Here is an 18,080-nt window from a genome sequence, read left to right as displayed (position 1 = left end):
ATGACTGCATCCTCCGATCTTCCCTCCCAGAATGGCGCAGGTGCCCAGGAGCTTCGCTTTGGAACATTAGCTGTTCACGCTGGAGCGCCTCACGACCCTACCACTGGCGCTGTCATTGCTCCTGTGAGTGCAAATGGATCGCGTGGCATCAATTGCCTCGTTTTGTGAAGGAAACAGACTAATTGCGTTCTCAGATCTCTCTTTCCACAACCTTCGCTCAGACCAGTGTCGGTAGCCCCGTTGGTCTTTACGAGTATACTCGCAGCTCTAATCCCAACCGGTTAGTAACGCCCTTGGACACACCTGAAGGAATTGTGCATTTGTACATGGGCTAAAACTCCCCCCCAGTGATAACTTCGAGGAAGCTGTCGCGGCTCTTGAACACGGAAAATACGCTCTGGCCTTTTCGTCCGGATCTGCCACCACCGCCGTCATCCTCCAATCCCTCGCTGCCGGCTCGCACGTCGTTTCGGTGGCCGATGTGTACGGCGGAACCCACAGATACTTCACCAAAGTCGCGTCCGCTCACGGCGTTGACGTGTCCTTCACGCCTACAATCGAAGCGGATGTGGAAGCGCTGATTCGCCCCGAGACTAAGCTGGTCTGGATTGAAACTCCCTCCAACCCCACATTGGGCTTGGTCGACATCAGCAAAGTCGCGGCTGTGGCGCATCAGCACGGTATCACTGTGGTGGTCGATAACACTTTCATGAGCCCTTATGTCCAGAACCCATTGGACCACGGGGCCGATATCGTGGTGCACTCCGTCACCAAATACATTAACGGTCACTCGGTACGTCCCAGTCTCTAATTGTGGACCAAGCCGCTTACTGACGTGATAACAGGATGTTTTGATGGGTGTTGCGGCCTTCAACTCGGAGGCTCTGAAGGAGCGTCTCACATTTTTGCAGAACGCCATTGGCGCTGTTCCATCCCCATTCGACTGCTGGCTCGCCCACCGTGGTCTCAAGACTCTTCATCTGCGTGCTCGTGAGGCGACAACCAACGCTACTTCCGTCGCTAAGGCCCTTGAATCCTCTCCCCATGTTATCTCGGTCAACTACCCCGGTCTGGATTCCCACCCCCAGCGGGCCATTGCGGTCAAGCAGCACCGCAACGGAATGGGTGGCGGTATGCTGAGCTTCCGCATCAAGGGTGGCCAGAAGGCGGCCCACCTCTTCTGCGAGTACACCAAGGTCTTCACCCTTGCTGAGAGTCTGGGTGGTGTCGAGTCTCTTTGCGAGGTTCCCGCCAGCATGACACATGCCGGTATCCCCAAGGACCAGCGCGAGGCCGTTGGTGTCTACGATGACCTCGTCCGTATGAGCTGCGGTGTCGAGGACGTTGAGGATCTCACCGCCGATACCCTCCAGGCGCTCGAGAAAGCTGTTCTCGCTAGCCAGCAGGTGGCCAACGGATCTGCTTAATTAATTTTCCTTTATCCGGGAAATAAAAACATAGACGACATTATAACGCTGAAATGATAGATTTTGGAGCATATAAAAACAGGAAGCAGTCATGTCAATGCAAACCTTCGTTCGAGCTTGGGGGCTATTTAGCCATCCCTGCCGGATTATCATCATCGTTACCTACGTTACATAGAGAAAGGAGATTAGATTCTAATGTTACTTGCATACTTGCATTTCTAAGAATGATCAACCATTGATTGCTGTTGGTATACTGTACATCTGCTTAGTCATCTGATTGCTGCATGGCGAAAATTTTGAATCACGAAGTGATATACTCAATCAGAATATGGCTATTATTCTTCAAAGATTGCAAATTGGAAATATATGTCTTCCTCTTCGTTCAGACTCACCATTAAATCTACTTCTCGGCTCGGTTAGAATATCTAGACTGCGTTGCGGTTGTGCCCATCTCGCTTCGGATATGGTAGTTGAAGTGGGATGAAAGGCTAAGAAATATCCAAGAGAACAGCAACACTGCGCAAGAGAATTACCATCGTACATCAAAAATACAAAAACCTATCTGATTTTGATCCTGCACAGTTGGCATTTACATATACTCACAATGGCATCTGCATTCAGTTTCGGCTTCGCAGGTGATGACATTGACGTCGATGAGAATGACATGAGTGGTGTTGAGGGAACAGAGATGAGCAATGCTGCGCAATCCAGTCCTCAGGTCACTGGGAGTTTAATCGAGCCTCAAAAACATGATATGGCGGAATGGGTAAGTTCTAGTCAAAGATCTATGACTTCCCCCTTCTTCGTAAGAGCCTGAATACAGAGATAGCTGTGGTGGCTGGCTTCAAAGAGAGTAGATGGAAAAAAAGAACAAGAAAGATGACTGAGAAGGTTTCTGGAGCCGATTGACCATGTATCTAACCATATCCCAGGTCGCAACTTTGCCATCGCAAATATCGTACAATAAACTCGTGATTAACACATCGCATGGCGGACGTGAAAGGACTTTTTTTACCCTTGCGCGTCGCGAAGTCTTTGACATTCGAACTCAGCTGATGGCCGAAGATGGCGCCGACCACGAAAACGAGGAGCTCATCCTCGGGTTGGAAAAGGGCGACATCAAACCCACTTTCTACGAGGGCGGCTTCAAGACATGGGAATGTGCCTTGGATTTGGCCAAGTTGGTTGTCAGTGAAGATCTGCCCCATCAGACAGAGGATCAGCACATCATTGAGGTTCGTACTTATATCCTGCGTCCTCCTATCGGAATCTGTGAAGTTCCGTTGTACGATCAGATATTGATATTGGAGACTTTATAGCTTGGTGCTGGGACCGCAGTGCCGTCACTCATTCTCTTCGCACAGGCACTATCGCGGCCAGAGCCAGCGAAGAGCAGGATTCACTTCACACTGGCAGACTACAATTCCGCCGTTCTTCGACTGGTCACGCTCCCGAATCTGCTCCTGACCTGGAATCAACTAGTGAAGCATCGGGAAACGTCCTCGCCGGAAGGTACCCCGTGCGACGAGCAGCCCGACGAAGAAGAATTAGACATCACGCCGGAGCTCGTGGAGAGCTTCCAGAAAGACCTTGCAGCTCGGAATATCACTCTCGAGTTCATTTCCGGCGCCTGGTCTCCTGCCTTCGTCGATCTAGTCTTTTCATCCTACGGCGAAGGTAAAGGCAAGACGTTGATTCTGGCGAGTGAGACTATATACTCACCGGCCTCGTTGGCGGCTTTCTCTGAGACTCTGATTGCATTGCTTCGCCGGTCTGGGAATGAGCAGGCGCGGAGCAAGTCTCTCATCGCTGCCAAGAAGGTTTATTTTGGCGTTGGAGGGGGCGTTGACGAGTTCGTATCAGTGCTGAGGGGTCTCAATGGAAGTGATCTGGATGTGGAGGAGCAGGTGGACATCGACTCGGAAGGGGTTGGTCGGGTCATACTGAAAATCGAGTGTAAAAGTACTTGAGCAAACAATTCAAAATCATGAGCGTGGCTATGATGAATGACTTCTAATGATCCAGCCATCGGGACTTATAGAGATAGATATAACAACAAAGCAATTGTTGACGAAGCTACCTGAAATATTCCTGTAATATGTACAACGTGCCTCCTATTCGTGTCTAACACCGACCGACATTGTCCGAGAACGAAATGGAAGAAAGAGTTAAATTCTGTCTAGTCATATAGAGACACAACCTTGCCGTCCTTCATCCGTGCGACACGAGCCTCTTCCATCTGCTGGTGTTCCCGCTCGTAGTGCGCAACGACAGCGCTCATGTCCACGGAAGAACCGGCAGGGACATTGTAAGGAGGGGAGGTGTTGAAGCTGACCCTGTGGAGCAGAAACCGGCATATTAGCTTTCGCTCTTTGGGGGAAACACAAGCAATCATGAATGTACGTACTCAGGCTGCTTCAGCTCAAAAGTGGCTCTGGGGCCCTGGGACAGGAACAGGTGGCGGTCGTGAGCGGCCTTCTCCATGAGCACAGTATGAACAGCGTTTCTCTCTTCAAACACTCTCTCCGAGGGAGTCCACTTCTCGATGAGGCTGGAGATCCACGACTGTGACCCGGACTGCTCAGTGGACTGGCTCACACGATAGAGAGCGTAGGCAGCGGCAAAGGTACCAAAGGTCACATAGAAACTGCGCTGTTAGAAACCCAAGCAGTGGGAGTCAGCGATTGAATGATCTCTGCCGTGCATAGGGAGATCCAAAACGTACGCCGAAGCTCTCATTGACGGGCTCGGCATGAGCTGCGTGCGAGGCAAACCGGCGGGGCTGCTGGTAGCGCAGCGCCTGCCGTGCCGATGCAAATGATTGTCTAGCGAAAGACATGGTGTGGTGGGAGGCAATTGGCAACGCCGAACGATAATGACGATGATGCCGTCGCCGGATGATTTGAGGTTGGAAACAGCGCGAGGGCGGATCGATGATTATCACGTGATTATATCTGAACTGGGTTTAGCGTGTACCCGATGCCTTCTGACTTGGACCTCATCATGAAAGTAGGACAAGATAAAATATGGTGATATTCAGGAGATATTCTTTCTATACCAATTGAGAGTCGAAAGAACGCGCAAAATAATTGATTGAGTCGATATCATGAGAGGAAATCTATGATGCATGTCTTGGAGGATGGTTTCGACATCGACTTGCCTGCTCAACAAATGCAGAGATGATTTACCTCAAGTGGTGCTGACATTATTGGAATACATCTCATCAATGGCAATCACAAGAGTGCACAACCTAGCGATACTTTGAAAAAAAAAAAAAAAACCAATACTGAAGCGGGAGGTTTTCATTTGGCCATGTTTGTACGGATAGATGCCATAGCCTCCCGAAAGTCGAGCGTGGTGCAAGCCTACCTTAGATCTGGCATGAAATGACCTGCTATGGCACCATGCCGATCTGACATTTCGTCTCTACCTTATTTACCTAGGGTATTATATGAAGCACATAAAGGTACAGGCCCTAGCACTGGTACTCCTGATGGACCTTCGAGCGCTGATGCCCATCTGTATCTGCTGTCCAATGCTTCTGATCACCTTCTGACGAACAGGGCCTGAACTATGACCTGGCGTTACCTGAATCTGATGTATGACACAAGTAACAAAGCAGTAGTACAAAAATTTATGGCGACATAGCTTATCCATACACCACGTATCCTTTGACATTGTGCCTTACATGACAGTTCTTCCGGAAGCCTGAACCTGAGTTAAGGAGAAGTATGGCTGATACTCAGATTGCAAGTTGACACATCCATCGCCAACAAAGCCTCCCGAATTTTCTAGCATCCAAAATAGAAGGATTTTGAACAGCCATCCAACTCCCTGGCCTTAAGGGGGCCATCAGGTACTGCAGGAGTCGCAAGTGTTTTGTAGTACTTCCAGACTGCCCTAACCTTGGGCCCTAACACTAGGCTGTTCTCGTGCTAAGTCACCTGATTCTCCTGCCTCTGCCCAATTAGGTAAGAACATCATTGCTGCCAGAAAGTCTTTACGACGGAGTAGAATGATAGTAATCATAGTACTACTACGTAACCTGAGCGTTCACCCTTCACTCTCCAGCCTGACTTGACTGAATGTTGAGTTCTAGATCAGCTGATGGTCCAATGGAGTTTCAGGTTAACAATTATTAACTACCCGACAGGTATCGTTATTGCTATTTTCCATCAGATCCAGATGGATGACCGGCTTGTTGTGATGCCCAGCCACCTCGACCGCCTGAAGGTGTTTACCATGTTCAGTGCTGAGGGTCCGAACTCACATGTACGGAGTACAGAACCTAGTCATGTCGGACTTGTGAGCTTCATGGTGATTGGGCTTATCATCTCGAGTCCTGCTTTTTGAAATATGAAAAACCAAATGGCGGGTCGCTTTGTTGTCGACTTGTCTCATCGACAATGGCTGCTCTAAATTCCACACCGCACTATTTCTGTCCAGGCGGTCCTGCAGTGATGCACTGCGGACGAACTAACTGCCTCACATTCAAAATGGCGCTCCCCACTGTTCTTATTGGGCTGAAGCTCATTGGGTTTCTTCCCTGTTGCCAATCAATGCGGGCCTCTGATGTTCAAACGTCTGGATATCAAGGGGGACATGTCATCGATCTCCAGTGCGGTAACCCCCACATCCCTGCCTCCGACTGAGGACAGTTACAACCTATCTACACTTCTAGTCTTCTACAGCATCCAGGCTTCTCGCCTGCAGTTTCACCATGGAGAAAATCATTTTGAGCTCTTGACAAATTACAGCGCTCTCCAGCTTATGTCGCGTGGATACTGTGCGCTTTGTCGTGTGGATTCATGCTCCTTTTCTTTTTTTTCTCCATACTATCGGGTAGGCACTGCGTTCTGATTGATCCTGTGGCCTTGGAAGACCGGATTTTTCCTTTTGATGCCCAACGCTTCTCAGTGCCCCAAAGATCCTTAGAGCCTGCATTGGTGCGAAACCGAGATTACTGACCCATACTTCTTGTTGCTGTTTTTGCACCCAAAACTGCGGTGTTGAATCGCCTAACTGACGACTGGCGGGAGTTATGAGTTGTGACTCGAACAACCATGGATACTGATGGGAATCAGTACTCGACTAAGGTTCGGTCCGTCATTCCGCCTCGTCCAGCCTCCCTGAGGCTGGATAATGGACTCTCATCGTGTGCAACCGGGTACTTTGGGCTTGAATCCAGTCGGTGTTATTAGCTGACCTGTTTTCCTGTTGACGGCTCTTCCATTGATGTCTCCTTCCACTCACACACACACACACCTCACTTACCCCAAGCCCCGCGAAGTGGGTGTCGGCCCTCGTTTCCAAACCTGCCTACTTGCTTTTCGAAACAGACGCCTGACATCGGGTGACTTGTCTTCGTGGACTCAAACTATTTGCGACCACACGCATGCTTTGACTGCGCTTCGGAAGTCTTTTCTTTTCTCCCCGAATGCATGATTATTTTTACATCAGCATCATCATTGCCTGATCATTCATCACTCGCCTTCCTTTTCCTGATTGATCGATCCTGACGCATAACCTTCTGTAACCATATCGAGCCAGAGTATATCTTCAGGCCCCGCCGGACGCGCTTGCAAACGTACAGTCTTGAAGTAACAGCGACCCAATCGAGAATTTGCTGACACAGTTATCGCTTCCACATCAGAATCCAGCTTACTGGGAACACGTCTACTAGTATCGCTCACACTTGAACTCGCCTCACTCTACCACAATGGCGGGGTCAGGCAAGAAGAGCAAGGGCAAAACTGGGGGCAAGCAAAAGAATAAGAAGGGAAAGACCCAAGAGACATCTGAGAACCCAGTCGAGCCTTCTACTCTTGAACAGCAGGATCAACCACAACAACCAGAACCAGAACCAGAACCAGAGGTCGAAGTCGAATCTCAACCAACTCAGGCTCCTGAAGCCGAGCCCAATCCTCCCTTAGATCCTGTCCCGGAACAAGGACAGGACCCGGAACCAGTCCCAGAGCTGGAGCACCCTCAACCCATTGCTGAGCAAGCTCCGGCTGCACTTGAGAATTGGGATCTTCCTCAAGCATTGACAAACATCGATGAGGATGGCTCCCTCCAAGTAGCTAGTCCAGATGCTCCCCCAAGCCAGCCACAGACATTGAGTGATGTTCAACATATCTTTGAAGCGGCTCACGAGTCAATCCTAGAGGAATTAGCGGCACCGGAACCCGTGGCAGAGCCTGCAGAAGCGAACCTTGAGAAGAACGACACACTGGTTGAACAGAGTGACGCTGTGGAGCCTGCAGAGCCTACCCTAGTAACAGCACCCCAAACCCCTTCGTTCTCAACAGCAGGGGATTTCTTCCCACAGCAGTCCCCTTCTTTGACCGAAACACCGCACGTCGAAACTGCCCCGCGCTCGAATACCGCCTCTCCAACGCTAGACATTTCCGCTGAAGCTGAAGCTGAAGCTAGAGCCCAAGCTGAAGCTGAAGCCGAAGCTTTGGTTGAAGCTGCCAAAGCTGAAGCTGCCGAAGCTGAAGCAACCGAAGTCGCCCAAGCCGAAGCCGATCCATCGCCACTCCAGGAAGAGCCTATTGAATCCGCAGAGCAGACCAACCCACCAGAAGCAGCCCCTGCGTCGCCTGCTCCACAACCTGCTCTGTCTTCACGAGCAGTATCTCCTGCACCTTTCGCAGCGGAGCCTGCTTCGCCCGTCGTACTGCCGGCCTTGTCTCCACGTGCTGCATCCCCTGCGCCTGTGACAGCAGACCTTGCCTCGCCCGGTACACAGCCTGACTTTTCTTCGTGGGCTGCATCAGCAGACTTCTCTGAACAAGACGCATTTTCCTCTGTTTTGCAGACAGCGGCGCCTGCCTCGAAATCACCATCCCCCGCCCCGCAAGCTGCTTCCCCTGTGTATCAGCCCGCCTCCCCTGCATTCAACTCAACCTCGCCTGATTTCAATCCCTCATCGCCGGTTTTCCAGGATATACCACCTCAACATCGAGCGGGGTCTCCATATTCTGCTTCGCCGGTGCAAAGGATGGCGTCTCCAATGGCCAATCCGGTTTCTCCTCTGCAAAAGTATGCGTCACCTTCTGCAAAGCCAGCTTCTCCGGCTGTAAAGAATAGCAGCCCGCTTACTCGGGCTTATATGTCTCCGGCAATGTCGCCAAATGCTATGCCACTAGGACCACCACCGCCAGCTCACAGCGTGCCTCCCTCGATCGCTCCTGGCTATGCCCCCGCTTATCACTCACCTGTGTTGAGTTCTGCGGGCTACCTGCCACCATATGCTCCTCACTATCACCAGCCGTCTCCAAATATGCTCCCGACTCATCGAGGCTCGATCGACCCCCATTACGCCTCGACCTTCCAAGCACTTCGAGATATGGGGCTGCCAAATGGACATGGTGTCAACGACAAAGGGACCATATCTCCTCCCCATGAGCATGACGAGCCTATTGAACTTCTGCAGAGGATTCAGGATGCCATTCCCGACATCAACCGCTTGCTCAGTGGCTATCGCAATACGAAGACCAAACTCGTCGCTCGCGAGGCAGAGTTCAAGCAGATGGAGAGTCAGCACGAGCAAGCATTGATGCACAAGGACTTTTACATCGAAGCGCTGCAGAATCAGATGAGGAAGGCGGCAAATGAGAGTGTGGAGGAGACAACGAAACTCAAGAACACGATCAATGAACTGCGAATGGAACTGGGCAACCTTGAGGAGAAACGAAAGGACCTGGAAGAAAACCTCGCCGAATCCGAGAAGTCCAACCAGGAGCTTTTGGAAGTCAAGTCTGACCTCGAAGGACAAGTCGCCACTCTCAACACGAATATGCAAGAGGCACAAGAAGCACACGAGAAAGAATTGGAACGTCGAGAGGTGGAGAAGACTGAAGCGCTTGCGAATCAGAAGCAAGAATTGACTGAACTTTTCGAAGAAATCAAGGCTGAGGATGAGAGGGCTGCAGCAGAAGCTCTGGAAGCTCGCGAAAAAGAACTACTTGATCAGCAAGACGCAATGAAGACAGAATATGAAAACGAAAAACAACAGATGCAGGAATCACGCAATGCACTCCAATCCGAGTTTGACGCCAAGGTAGTCGAGCTTGATGCGAAGGTTACGGAGTTGGAGGCAACGCACAATGAACTGAACTCCACGAAGACTGCCCTCGAGGACAAGCAGAAAGAGCTGGAGGAGACCCTGGAACAGAGTGCTCAGGAGATCGAACAGCTCAAGAACAGCCATGAGGAGAAAGTTACTGAGATGGAGAATCAATTCAACCAGAAGGAACAGATTTGGGGTGAAGAACGCACCGAATTGGAAACTCGGATATCTGAGAAGTGCGCTGAACTGGACGACAGCTTACGTGAGAACAAGAAACTGGAGGAGGATAACGTGCTCAAGGAACAGCAGCTTCAGCATGCAGTGGGTGGAATGCGCACCACCATTGACAACCTGGGCCAGGACTGTGATAGACTGAGGAAAACCCTCCACAGCCTGGGAGAAGCAACTGACCTGAAGAGCACGAAAGGAGACACATTCTTGTAAGTGACCTATTGTGTTGAGAGAGTATCTCATCTCGGGCGCCACATTTTCTTTCATTGATTGAATTCTATGATCATTCACATTTCATATTCTTTTCTCGGCTTTTTTCTTCTTGTTTTACCCTTCATACATTCATTTTCTTTTCCTTTTTCTTATGACCAGACTGAACCAAATACGCTCTTTTGCACTTCTCCTTTGTTTTTTTCTTTTCAACTGATATACATATTCTTCGGCTTCTATAATTTCTGTTCTTCTTTCTGCTTTTCTCTGTTTTTGTTGCTTCGCCTATAGAATGATCACGATGATATGTCGATAACGTTATAAATGTACCTGTTCTGATAATTATCTCCAATCTAGTTTGGACTGTTTCGACCAGCTTTCTCGTCTTATTGTCTCCTTGTCCAAGGAACACTTTACGTACCTTCCAATTGATCCTCCGAAAGACATCTTGTCTAAGATTCCCCCGGAGCTGCCATCGTTCCTTGATAATACGCCAGCGTCGCGCGAACTGCGGTCAGCATATGTACAACATGTCGTTTCGAAGACCTTGACCTACCGGATTTTCCAGCCGTTCCTGTTCACCTTGGGCAGACGATACGACAAAGCGGATACCTTCTTCCAGATGCTCTCTATGGATATCCGGCGTAAATCCGTGAGGCGCGAAGCTTTCTGGCGACAGCAGACCCTCAAGGCAGCATACACCACATCTGACGCCAAGCAGTCAATCAACGTTGTGGCAGGCGTGATTGTGGACGAGATCATCAATCAAATCAAGCATTTCGCCGACCCTCGCCATTTGGACTCTCTGCTCGTCAGCGTGCGCAAGATCGTCAAATTGGCGGCCGAGACCTGGAGACTTGCCCGTGTGGAAAGAGAATTGATTCTGGCCACCCTCCCGGCCCCGGACGCTGAAGAAGTCTCCAACGACGGTTGGGGCGAGTACGGCACCGCCAAAGAAGGCGGAAGTAGTCCTCGGGCTGGTCCCAGTCGCCATGTCATCCTGCGAACGTTTCCCCAGATCACTCGGGAGGCCGCGCACGAGGACTTCGCTGAGGATGCAGAAAAGGCCAGCCCTTGCACATACTCCCGAGGGATGGTGCTGTACTCCGACTCACCGATTGTGATGGCACGCCTCCAAGAACTCGCTAAGAAGTCCACTGAGACACTCTCCGGCGGCGAGGAGTCGCCCCAGACTGGCTCGAGAGGTTCACTCCGTTCTCGCAAGGATAAGTCTTCCTTTGAGGGGAATGGATCTCCGGACAAGGCTGTCGATGCTGACGACTTTGTGCATGTCTAATGAGCGCTAAGGTGTACTTGGTTTTTTAAGGTATCTGTCCGCATACTGACATAGAGGTGTTTATCGGGTTGAGTATTCTCATTTTCCTTGGCGTTAATCTGTCTTTGCATTACACATTCTCGAGCTTGATAAAGCCGATTCACTCTTTATTGAATTCCTTCCCTTTGTCTTCGAACGAAACCCGTTGATTCTTCGATTCTGACTCCCATTTACTTTGTGTTCATGGAGGTTGCTGTGCATTTATATAATATATCTTATGTGTCCGCTTCGATTTGTATCTTCTCCTACTGTTTTTCTTCTTTCTGGTTTTTTTTTTTTTTATTTTTTTTTTAAATCTTTTCGGGTAGAGGCAACCTCCCGTCTTATCTCATATTGTAATTACTCGAATATTCTGTTTTGATGGGTTTTTGATGCATGGTTTATACGGAAGCAGCGGACATCTATTGTTTTCAAGGCCAGTTCAGGATATATTATTTCCATGGTTAGCGCGGATCAGACATGTATACTCAAGTGAAAATGAGAACTTTTTTACCCAGATCAATCCAAGCATACCATGTGCTCCCTTCGCCAGCGATAGATAGAGAACTTAGCCATTAAGAGGGCCGTCCCTTTCTCCACAGCACAGGATCATAGATCGGGGGAGGGAAGGGAACTACACAGAGTACTTACTCCCTGCCGTGAGCTGCGCAGTCTCAACCAAAGTACCGTTGGAGGCGACAAACTGAGACATATGTAGGGCTCAGCAGTCAGCAGCCAGCACCGCCACCTTTTCTGTGATGTCAAGAAGCTGGCGGCCGAGTGGACACTGGCGGCCTCCGGGACCTGATTTTTCCCATGTTCGTCTCTGGTGCGCAAGAACAAAAAAAAAAAGCTTGTTTTGACTTCAACCAGCGATGCTGACCTGCAGCCGGTGCAATCTGATGGCTTCTAGGTCTGCATTGAACTCGTTGTGTGGTTGGGATCTGGCTACGAAGTTCAGTGTCGCCAGCGACAGTTTCTCATGGTGGATATTCAGATTCGAGGGAAAAGGTTGGGAGTGTGGTTGTTGGTTGTTGGTTTTGGGGGGGGGGGGGGGGGTTCGGATATGCCGTGGTAACAGGCTTGCTTTGAGCTTAGTGAAACGTGGCTTAGAAAGGAGGGTCCAGACTTGGAGGGAGGTGAGGCAGTACACTGTACCGACTGCAGAGAGAATGTTGTACTCCGTAGAATGGGGTGATGGTGACGATGCACAGCCGCAGACAGGGCGGACTGGGCTTGATGTGATGAGTGGACACCTGAGGCATCCATGGTGGTAGGGATTGTTGGGTTTACTATGGGGAGGTGATTGGTGGATATGCCTGGTATGAGAGCCGAAGATGTTCTATCATCTCTCTATAGCTCTTATGCAGTAGCTCTTGTAAAGAAGGAATGTTGTTTCTTATGATTTGATTCTACGGGTATGAACCTCCAATCTCTCTAAAGTGTCTAAACATCTCTGACTCTCTGTGTTGTGCACAGGTAAAATCAGTGGAGCTCGTAGTGGAGAGAGGATTTAAGAATAAATAAACAACAGTCGCTGATCCATGGATGGGAACATGGCGATGTCCACATTAGTTACAGATTACACTTTTACCGTTCCTGATCCATTGGGTATATGATCAGTATCTAGAGCATCAAAGGAATCCTAAGGTATCTTCCTTCGAGTCTGGGAATAATAGATCGCAAGTCGGTTAACTGCAGACAGCCTGAGAATCCAGGCTACAAATCACCGGGCTGCCAAGAACAGCCGAACCGGATTACTCAGCCGAGATTGATGAAGATCATCCAAGTTAACATCTTCAACAATCTTCAGCCCACCACCCCTCCATGTGTGGTTATTGAGAGAGTATTGAGAGAGAACAAGAGTACATAGATATCGTGATGATGCGGATGTTGTGAACTGGCTATGATAGATACTGAAATGAAACTGTTTCTCCCTTGGTAGTTATCAATAATTATTTCTGCCGTCTCTCTCGTCTCTACTCTGTACCGAGTACATACGGAGTACATAGTACATACAGAGTCACCACCATCTCAACCCCGCTCTACGCTCACTGGCCGACGATGCGCCCAAAGTCTGACGCCGGCGTCCTTTTTGCAGTCGTCTAAAGAATTTAGGGTGAGTCCAGGAATCAGACTACAGTAGAAAGAATCACCCATCCTTGATAGTTACAGGAGGATAATAACCACTGCTACTCTGTTATTTCCAAGGAAGAAGAACCATCCATGCCATCCGGACTTCATTGACTCTCATCATAATGTCCTTGTGCTGCTGCTGCTAATAATAATACCAACCTAACAATCAAACAACACGCCTACTACTACGGAGTAACTAGGTAGATAGGTATCTCTCTATCGACTAAATACGCTTCTCCCTCAGCCGCAAGGCTTTCTCGAGTCTTGACCAACTCTTACTTTTATTAATACTCCAAGCTGTCTATCTAACTATTCATTGTCGTCTGTCTTGTGATAACTGGACAAGACACTAGAAACTAGATGGACTAGAGACATTATTATTCTTCTTCTTCTTATTATTATTATTACAATATCGTCTGTCAACCACTCTTCTGCTTTCTTTCTCCTTTTCCCTTCCTCCCTCTTCTTCCTCTTCTTCATCCTCCGTCTTTTCCCCTGCCAGGCACAGTCTCACAGAGCACGCCTTCCATTTCCCCGCCTGTCGCAGCAAGCCATTCCACTTACAATCGTATTTCTCTTCCCTCTCTGGTGTAACTCCTCCTCTTCGTTCTTCTCACTGAAGTTGATCCAATTTACCGATGGCTTAACTCACACAGAACAGCCGGATTACAGAAGGATAACCACTCCGCTGGCTATCATCATTCTAAAGTATCCCGATACGATTCACCTACGCTGGTTTCAATCGACATCCGTCCCAATAGCTTCCGCCATGCACTCCTCATAATAAGCTAAGACAAGTTGCTACTTCCAGAGTCCCCCCCCTCCTCTCCCATCTCAAGTTTTATTCCTGTGGCTCTTCGACCACGATCCAGGAGTGGACGCTTGTGATATCTTCTCTGCAACCATGTCGACATTATCTCCCCAGCTGGTTGGCAGTGATTCCCCGACCAACATGGCTTTCCCTCACTCCAATTTTTCCGATCCTTATCTATCCGCACCGATAGACCCTGAGCAGGCTGCCTTCAAGTCGTCGGGTATCAGATTGACCCCGGAGCCGACCCAACAGGACCTGCGCGAGCTGTCAACGTCTCCTCTCAACCACGGCGGGAACAACGATTCCGCACGGGGCGCGGATACCGCCTCCTTCCATACGACAGGTTACACCACTTCCTATTCGGATTTCCTGAGCCCGGTGGACGATCTGTCGAGCGATCTGAGTGCTCATGCATCGCCCAAAGGCGAAATCACCACCACCACAGGAGGTGTGAGCATGGAGCTGCATCCCGAGTTCAGTGGATGGCGGCAAGATATCGTCGCATCACATCTGTTGCACGCTCCCCTTGACGAGCAGTCCGTGGCAATGGATGTCCCAAATCTTGCACAGCCTCATCTCCTGACTCCGGATCGATCGAACAATCCGAGCCCGGATTCGGTTCAAGACAATGGTGGAGAGCAGAGCGGCCCAAACGCGACGCGACATCCTGCACAGATGCTTACTGTGGTGACGACTTCTCTGAAAGACACCCTGGGTGTATCTCCCGTGTCCGGAATGACGAGGATTAGGAGTCCAATTGTCATGGTGGAGAGCTACTCACGCGGCGATTCTCCCGTGAGAGAAACATTCGCAACAGCGCGACGGCCAAGCCAGTCCTCTACACATCTTTCGCCGGGCGGCGGCTCGGAAGATGGAGACGTCGAGGGCACGTGGCACACATCTACCTATTCGGTTCCACGGGCAGATGATGGTTCTTGGCTTCGCAACGGAACTACAGGTCACGCCGGTGTTGACCCTGCTGCCCGAGATGATACGTACATCCTCAGTCCAAATGAGGTGGAGTCACAGCGACGGCTGGAAGAGAAGAAGGCAGATATTCGTGCCTGGTCTGCTTCGGTCAGTGTGGCTAATAGCGAAGCTGGTGATGATGCCCCTCACCCTCGAGGTCGCAAGATCCCGGTAGGTAACCGTCGCCGGGCGAGGAGCGCCGGAGACCCTGCCCCGCAGCAGGATTTCTTCAACTTGCAGTTCGCAACCCAGCAGCCTGAGCTCCCGGGACCTGGCGCATTGCTTCACGTAAGCAGCGACGACGGGCTCAGCGATAACGAATCCGACACCGATGCCAGCCGATCGGAGTCACCCGCAGCGAGTGTAAACGAAGCCAAATGGGCTGATGGGGATCTCGCAAGTTTACCGTCAAATGGCCAGCACAAGCTTGAGGATAAAGAGCCTGCAGCTCATCAATTCCTCGCTACTCGCCCATGGCAGGATCCAGTGCATGATCCCACTCCAAGCTCCGCTCAAACGCAGCCTCCGAGCTCGAATGCGGCCATCGCAGAATATCAACGACGCGCTCGAGAACTGGATGAGTTGTCGCGGTATGCCACCTGGGGCACAAGACCTATCAGTGAGGTGGATGTGAACAGTATCATCGGGGCAGGCGGATCTTTTGCCAAGATGTCTATCAGCAAAGACTCGAGCCAACGGCACACAAGGCGAAGTAGCCTCAGAAAGTTTTTCGAGCGAAAACCATCGATCAGTGGTCTCAAGAGGCCGTTGTCAGAACTGACCATCAGTCAACCAAACAATCAAAGCCCCACACACGAGGAAGGCATTAAGAACCCACCCCAGAGAAAGGACAGCTTTCCCCCCCGAAAACTCAGCCTGGGAAGAAGCCCCAAGTCCCCCAGTCTCAGCACAGGCGGGGCTGTCATTGCAATTGCCGGCCAGATGGCTGCCATTGGAGGTCGTGATCCATTGAATGCAGTATCACCGCGCTCGACATCCAGTCCGTGGACCAGACTCAATCGAGGGCGAAGCCGTAGCGAAATCACACGGGCCCCTGCGCCCGGTCTGATAGACTTGATGACGAGTCACGGGGGTCCGCCTGTTCCAAATATTGCATACTCCCGAGCCATTACCTCTAACAACCGTGGGATCCAGCCGGTGGCATCCCGACCGCAGAACGACACAAGGGATGATGAAGATGACGATGATGACATGGCCGATGAAAAAGGATTGATGATGGACTTTCCGGTCCTCACCCGTCTGCCCGTGCCTACAATGGAAGGGTTCAAGACTCAAATCTCGCAATTGAATCCTCGTCTGCAGCCGGCATTGATCGATCGTCTCGCCAATGAGCAGGTTCGACGCTATAAGAAGTTGGTCGAGAGCAAGGCCAACCATGCTCGTGCCGTGGGCAAAAACAAATGCTCCGCTGGTAAATTTTGCTTCTCACAAGGCGGCGAGGCTGCCATGTTGCCTCCGCGTACTGTTGCCAATGACCCCGATGGCGCGTACACCCAATTCCAGATTACGGGTCACGACGGAGAAGATGAAGAACCCCCTGCGCTGGGGGAAAATGCCGTGACCGCGGCTCAATTCCCCCAAGGGGTCCCATTACCGCCAGTCAAGCGGCTTCCAGCCGAATTCGAGTGCTCAATCTGTTTCAAAGTCAAGAAATTCCAGAAGCCATCCGATTGGACCAAGCACGTCCATGAAGATGTGCAGCCGTTCACTTGCACGTTTCCCCACTGCAACGAACCCAAGTCCTTCAAGAGAAAGGCAGATTGGGTCAGACATGAGAACGAACGGCATAGGAAGCTGGAATGGTGGACCTGCAATGTTCCTGATTGCCACCATACGTGTTACCGTAAGGATAATTTTGTGCAGCATCTTGTCCGAGAGCATAAGATGCCTGAGCCCAAGACCAAGAAGGCCAAATCCAAATCTGGAGGGGCCAGGAGTCAACAAAATGCGCTCGTATCTGGCACAGGGGAGGAAAGTTTGTGGGATCTCGTGGACAAGTGCCATCACGACACTACCAAAGGGCCCATGGAGGAACCCTGCCGGTTCTGTGGCAACGTCTGCAGCAGCTGGAAGAAACTGACAGTCCACTTGGCCAAGCACATGGAGCAGATTGCCATGCCTATCCTAGCGCTTGTACAGGAGAGAGAGCTTTCTTCCAGCACCGATGCCGGGCTCGCTCCCAAAGCCGTCTCATACCCTGGTGGCTCAGTCGCCAAAGGAGTCGCTGCTTTTGCACCTGCGCTGGAAGGGGTCAGGACTGAATCGGACATGTCAATAGGCTTCACGCAGGCACCATACACCAGCAGCGAGGTCGAAAGGCCCGAAAGCTTTGGAGCGCCGTTGCACCCAACATACCCACCCGCATCCACATCCACCACCTTACAGGGAGAGTACCTGTCGGCGGAACCCGAGTCGATGATTGACAGCACTATGAGCTCCCCATATGGATCCCGGGGCGATATCCCGGGGCAGTTAGGGGTGAACCCACCGCAATTCATGCCTGTGCATCAGAACTCAGTAACCTACCCGCCCCCTTTCAACGCTGGACCCCGATCTAGGCTGTCCGCCCAGGATCTAAGCGTGTTACAGAATCCGTATCACTTTTCCGCATCACCCACGGAGATGCACGCGACATATGATCCTCAGGGCATCGTTCACATGTCACCCTCCTCTGTGGAGCCTGACCATACCTATCAGGGGCGTATTGGCCAAGCCACATCGTATTCGTACGATCCTTCCGTGCGCTACTCCCACCAGTTCTAAGGTCGAGTGATTCGAGTTGTCACTTTTCAGCCGCCGGCGATGATCATCCGCTCGAGATTGGTTTTTATTCTGTGGACATGATTGATGGTCCCATTTGCATGATACCCGACCGCACCA

General features: G+C 50.8%; 5 protein-coding genes across 5 annotated transcripts, besides 5 other annotated features; 4 read left to right on the top strand and 1 right to left on the bottom strand.

Moving 5' to 3' along the window:
• On the top strand, nucleotides 1–1,427 carry ACLA_057690 (cystathionine gamma-lyase CYS3; the record flags this gene model as incomplete). The annotated part of the gene is made up of 4 exons (XM_001276538.1): nucleotides 1–123; nucleotides 195–280; nucleotides 349–793; nucleotides 846–1,427. 4 exons carry the CDS (start codon nucleotides 1–3, stop codon nucleotides 1,425–1,427), a joined length of 1,236 nt encoding a protein of 411 aa, XP_001276539.1.
• A 604-nt stretch (nucleotides 1,428–2,031) lies between these two features.
• ACLA_057680 (protein-histidine N-methyltransferase) lies at nucleotides 2,032–3,397 on the top strand (the record flags this gene model as incomplete). The annotated part of the gene is made up of 3 exons (XM_001276537.1): nucleotides 2,032–2,193; nucleotides 2,360–2,662; nucleotides 2,747–3,397. 3 exons carry the CDS (start codon nucleotides 2,032–2,034, stop codon nucleotides 3,395–3,397), a joined length of 1,116 nt encoding a protein of 371 aa, XP_001276538.1.
• A 209-nt stretch (nucleotides 3,398–3,606) lies between these two features.
• ACLA_057670 (putative NADH-ubiquinone oxidoreductase 178 kDa subunit) lies at nucleotides 3,607–4,266 on the bottom strand (the record flags this gene model as incomplete). The annotated part of the gene is made up of 3 exons (XM_001276536.1): nucleotides 3,607–3,763; nucleotides 3,835–4,079; nucleotides 4,153–4,266. 3 exons carry the CDS (start codon nucleotides 4,264–4,266, stop codon nucleotides 3,607–3,609), a joined length of 516 nt encoding a protein of 171 aa, XP_001276537.1.
• A 2,880-nt stretch (nucleotides 4,267–7,146) lies between these two features.
• ACLA_057660 (uncharacterized protein) lies at nucleotides 7,147–11,242 on the top strand (the record flags this gene model as incomplete). Its single annotated transcript, XM_001276535.1, has 2 exons — nucleotides 7,147–9,944; nucleotides 10,303–11,242. The coding sequence occupies 2 exons, from the start codon at nucleotides 7,147–7,149 to the stop codon at nucleotides 11,240–11,242; spliced, it is 3,738 nt and encodes a 1,245-aa protein (XP_001276536.1).
• Nucleotides 7,278–7,301: a microsatellite.
• Nucleotides 7,841–7,890: a microsatellite.
• Nucleotides 7,897–7,931: a microsatellite.
• Nucleotides 11,243–11,532: 290 nt separating the features above from the next.
• Nucleotides 11,533–11,573: a microsatellite.
• A 2,196-nt stretch (nucleotides 11,574–13,769) lies between these two features.
• Nucleotides 13,770–13,803: a microsatellite.
• Nucleotides 13,804–14,300: 497 nt separating this feature from the next.
• Nucleotides 14,301–17,963, top strand: ACLA_057650 (putative C2H2 finger domain protein; the record flags this gene model as incomplete). Its single annotated transcript, XM_001276534.1, has 1 exon — nucleotides 14,301–17,963. The coding sequence occupies one exon, from the start codon at nucleotides 14,301–14,303 to the stop codon at nucleotides 17,961–17,963; it is 3,663 nt and encodes a 1,220-aa protein (XP_001276535.1).
• Between the last annotated feature and the right edge of the window lie 117 nt (nucleotides 17,964–18,080).

Source organism: Aspergillus clavatus, genomic scaffold (genome assembly GCF_000002715.2).
Source record: "Aspergillus clavatus NRRL 1 1099423829736 genomic scaffold, whole genome shotgun sequence".
NCBI classification, from domain to species: Eukaryota; Fungi; Ascomycota; class Eurotiomycetes; order Eurotiales; family Aspergillaceae; genus Aspergillus; species Aspergillus clavatus.
This window is presented reverse-complemented; position numbering and strand designations above follow the sequence as displayed.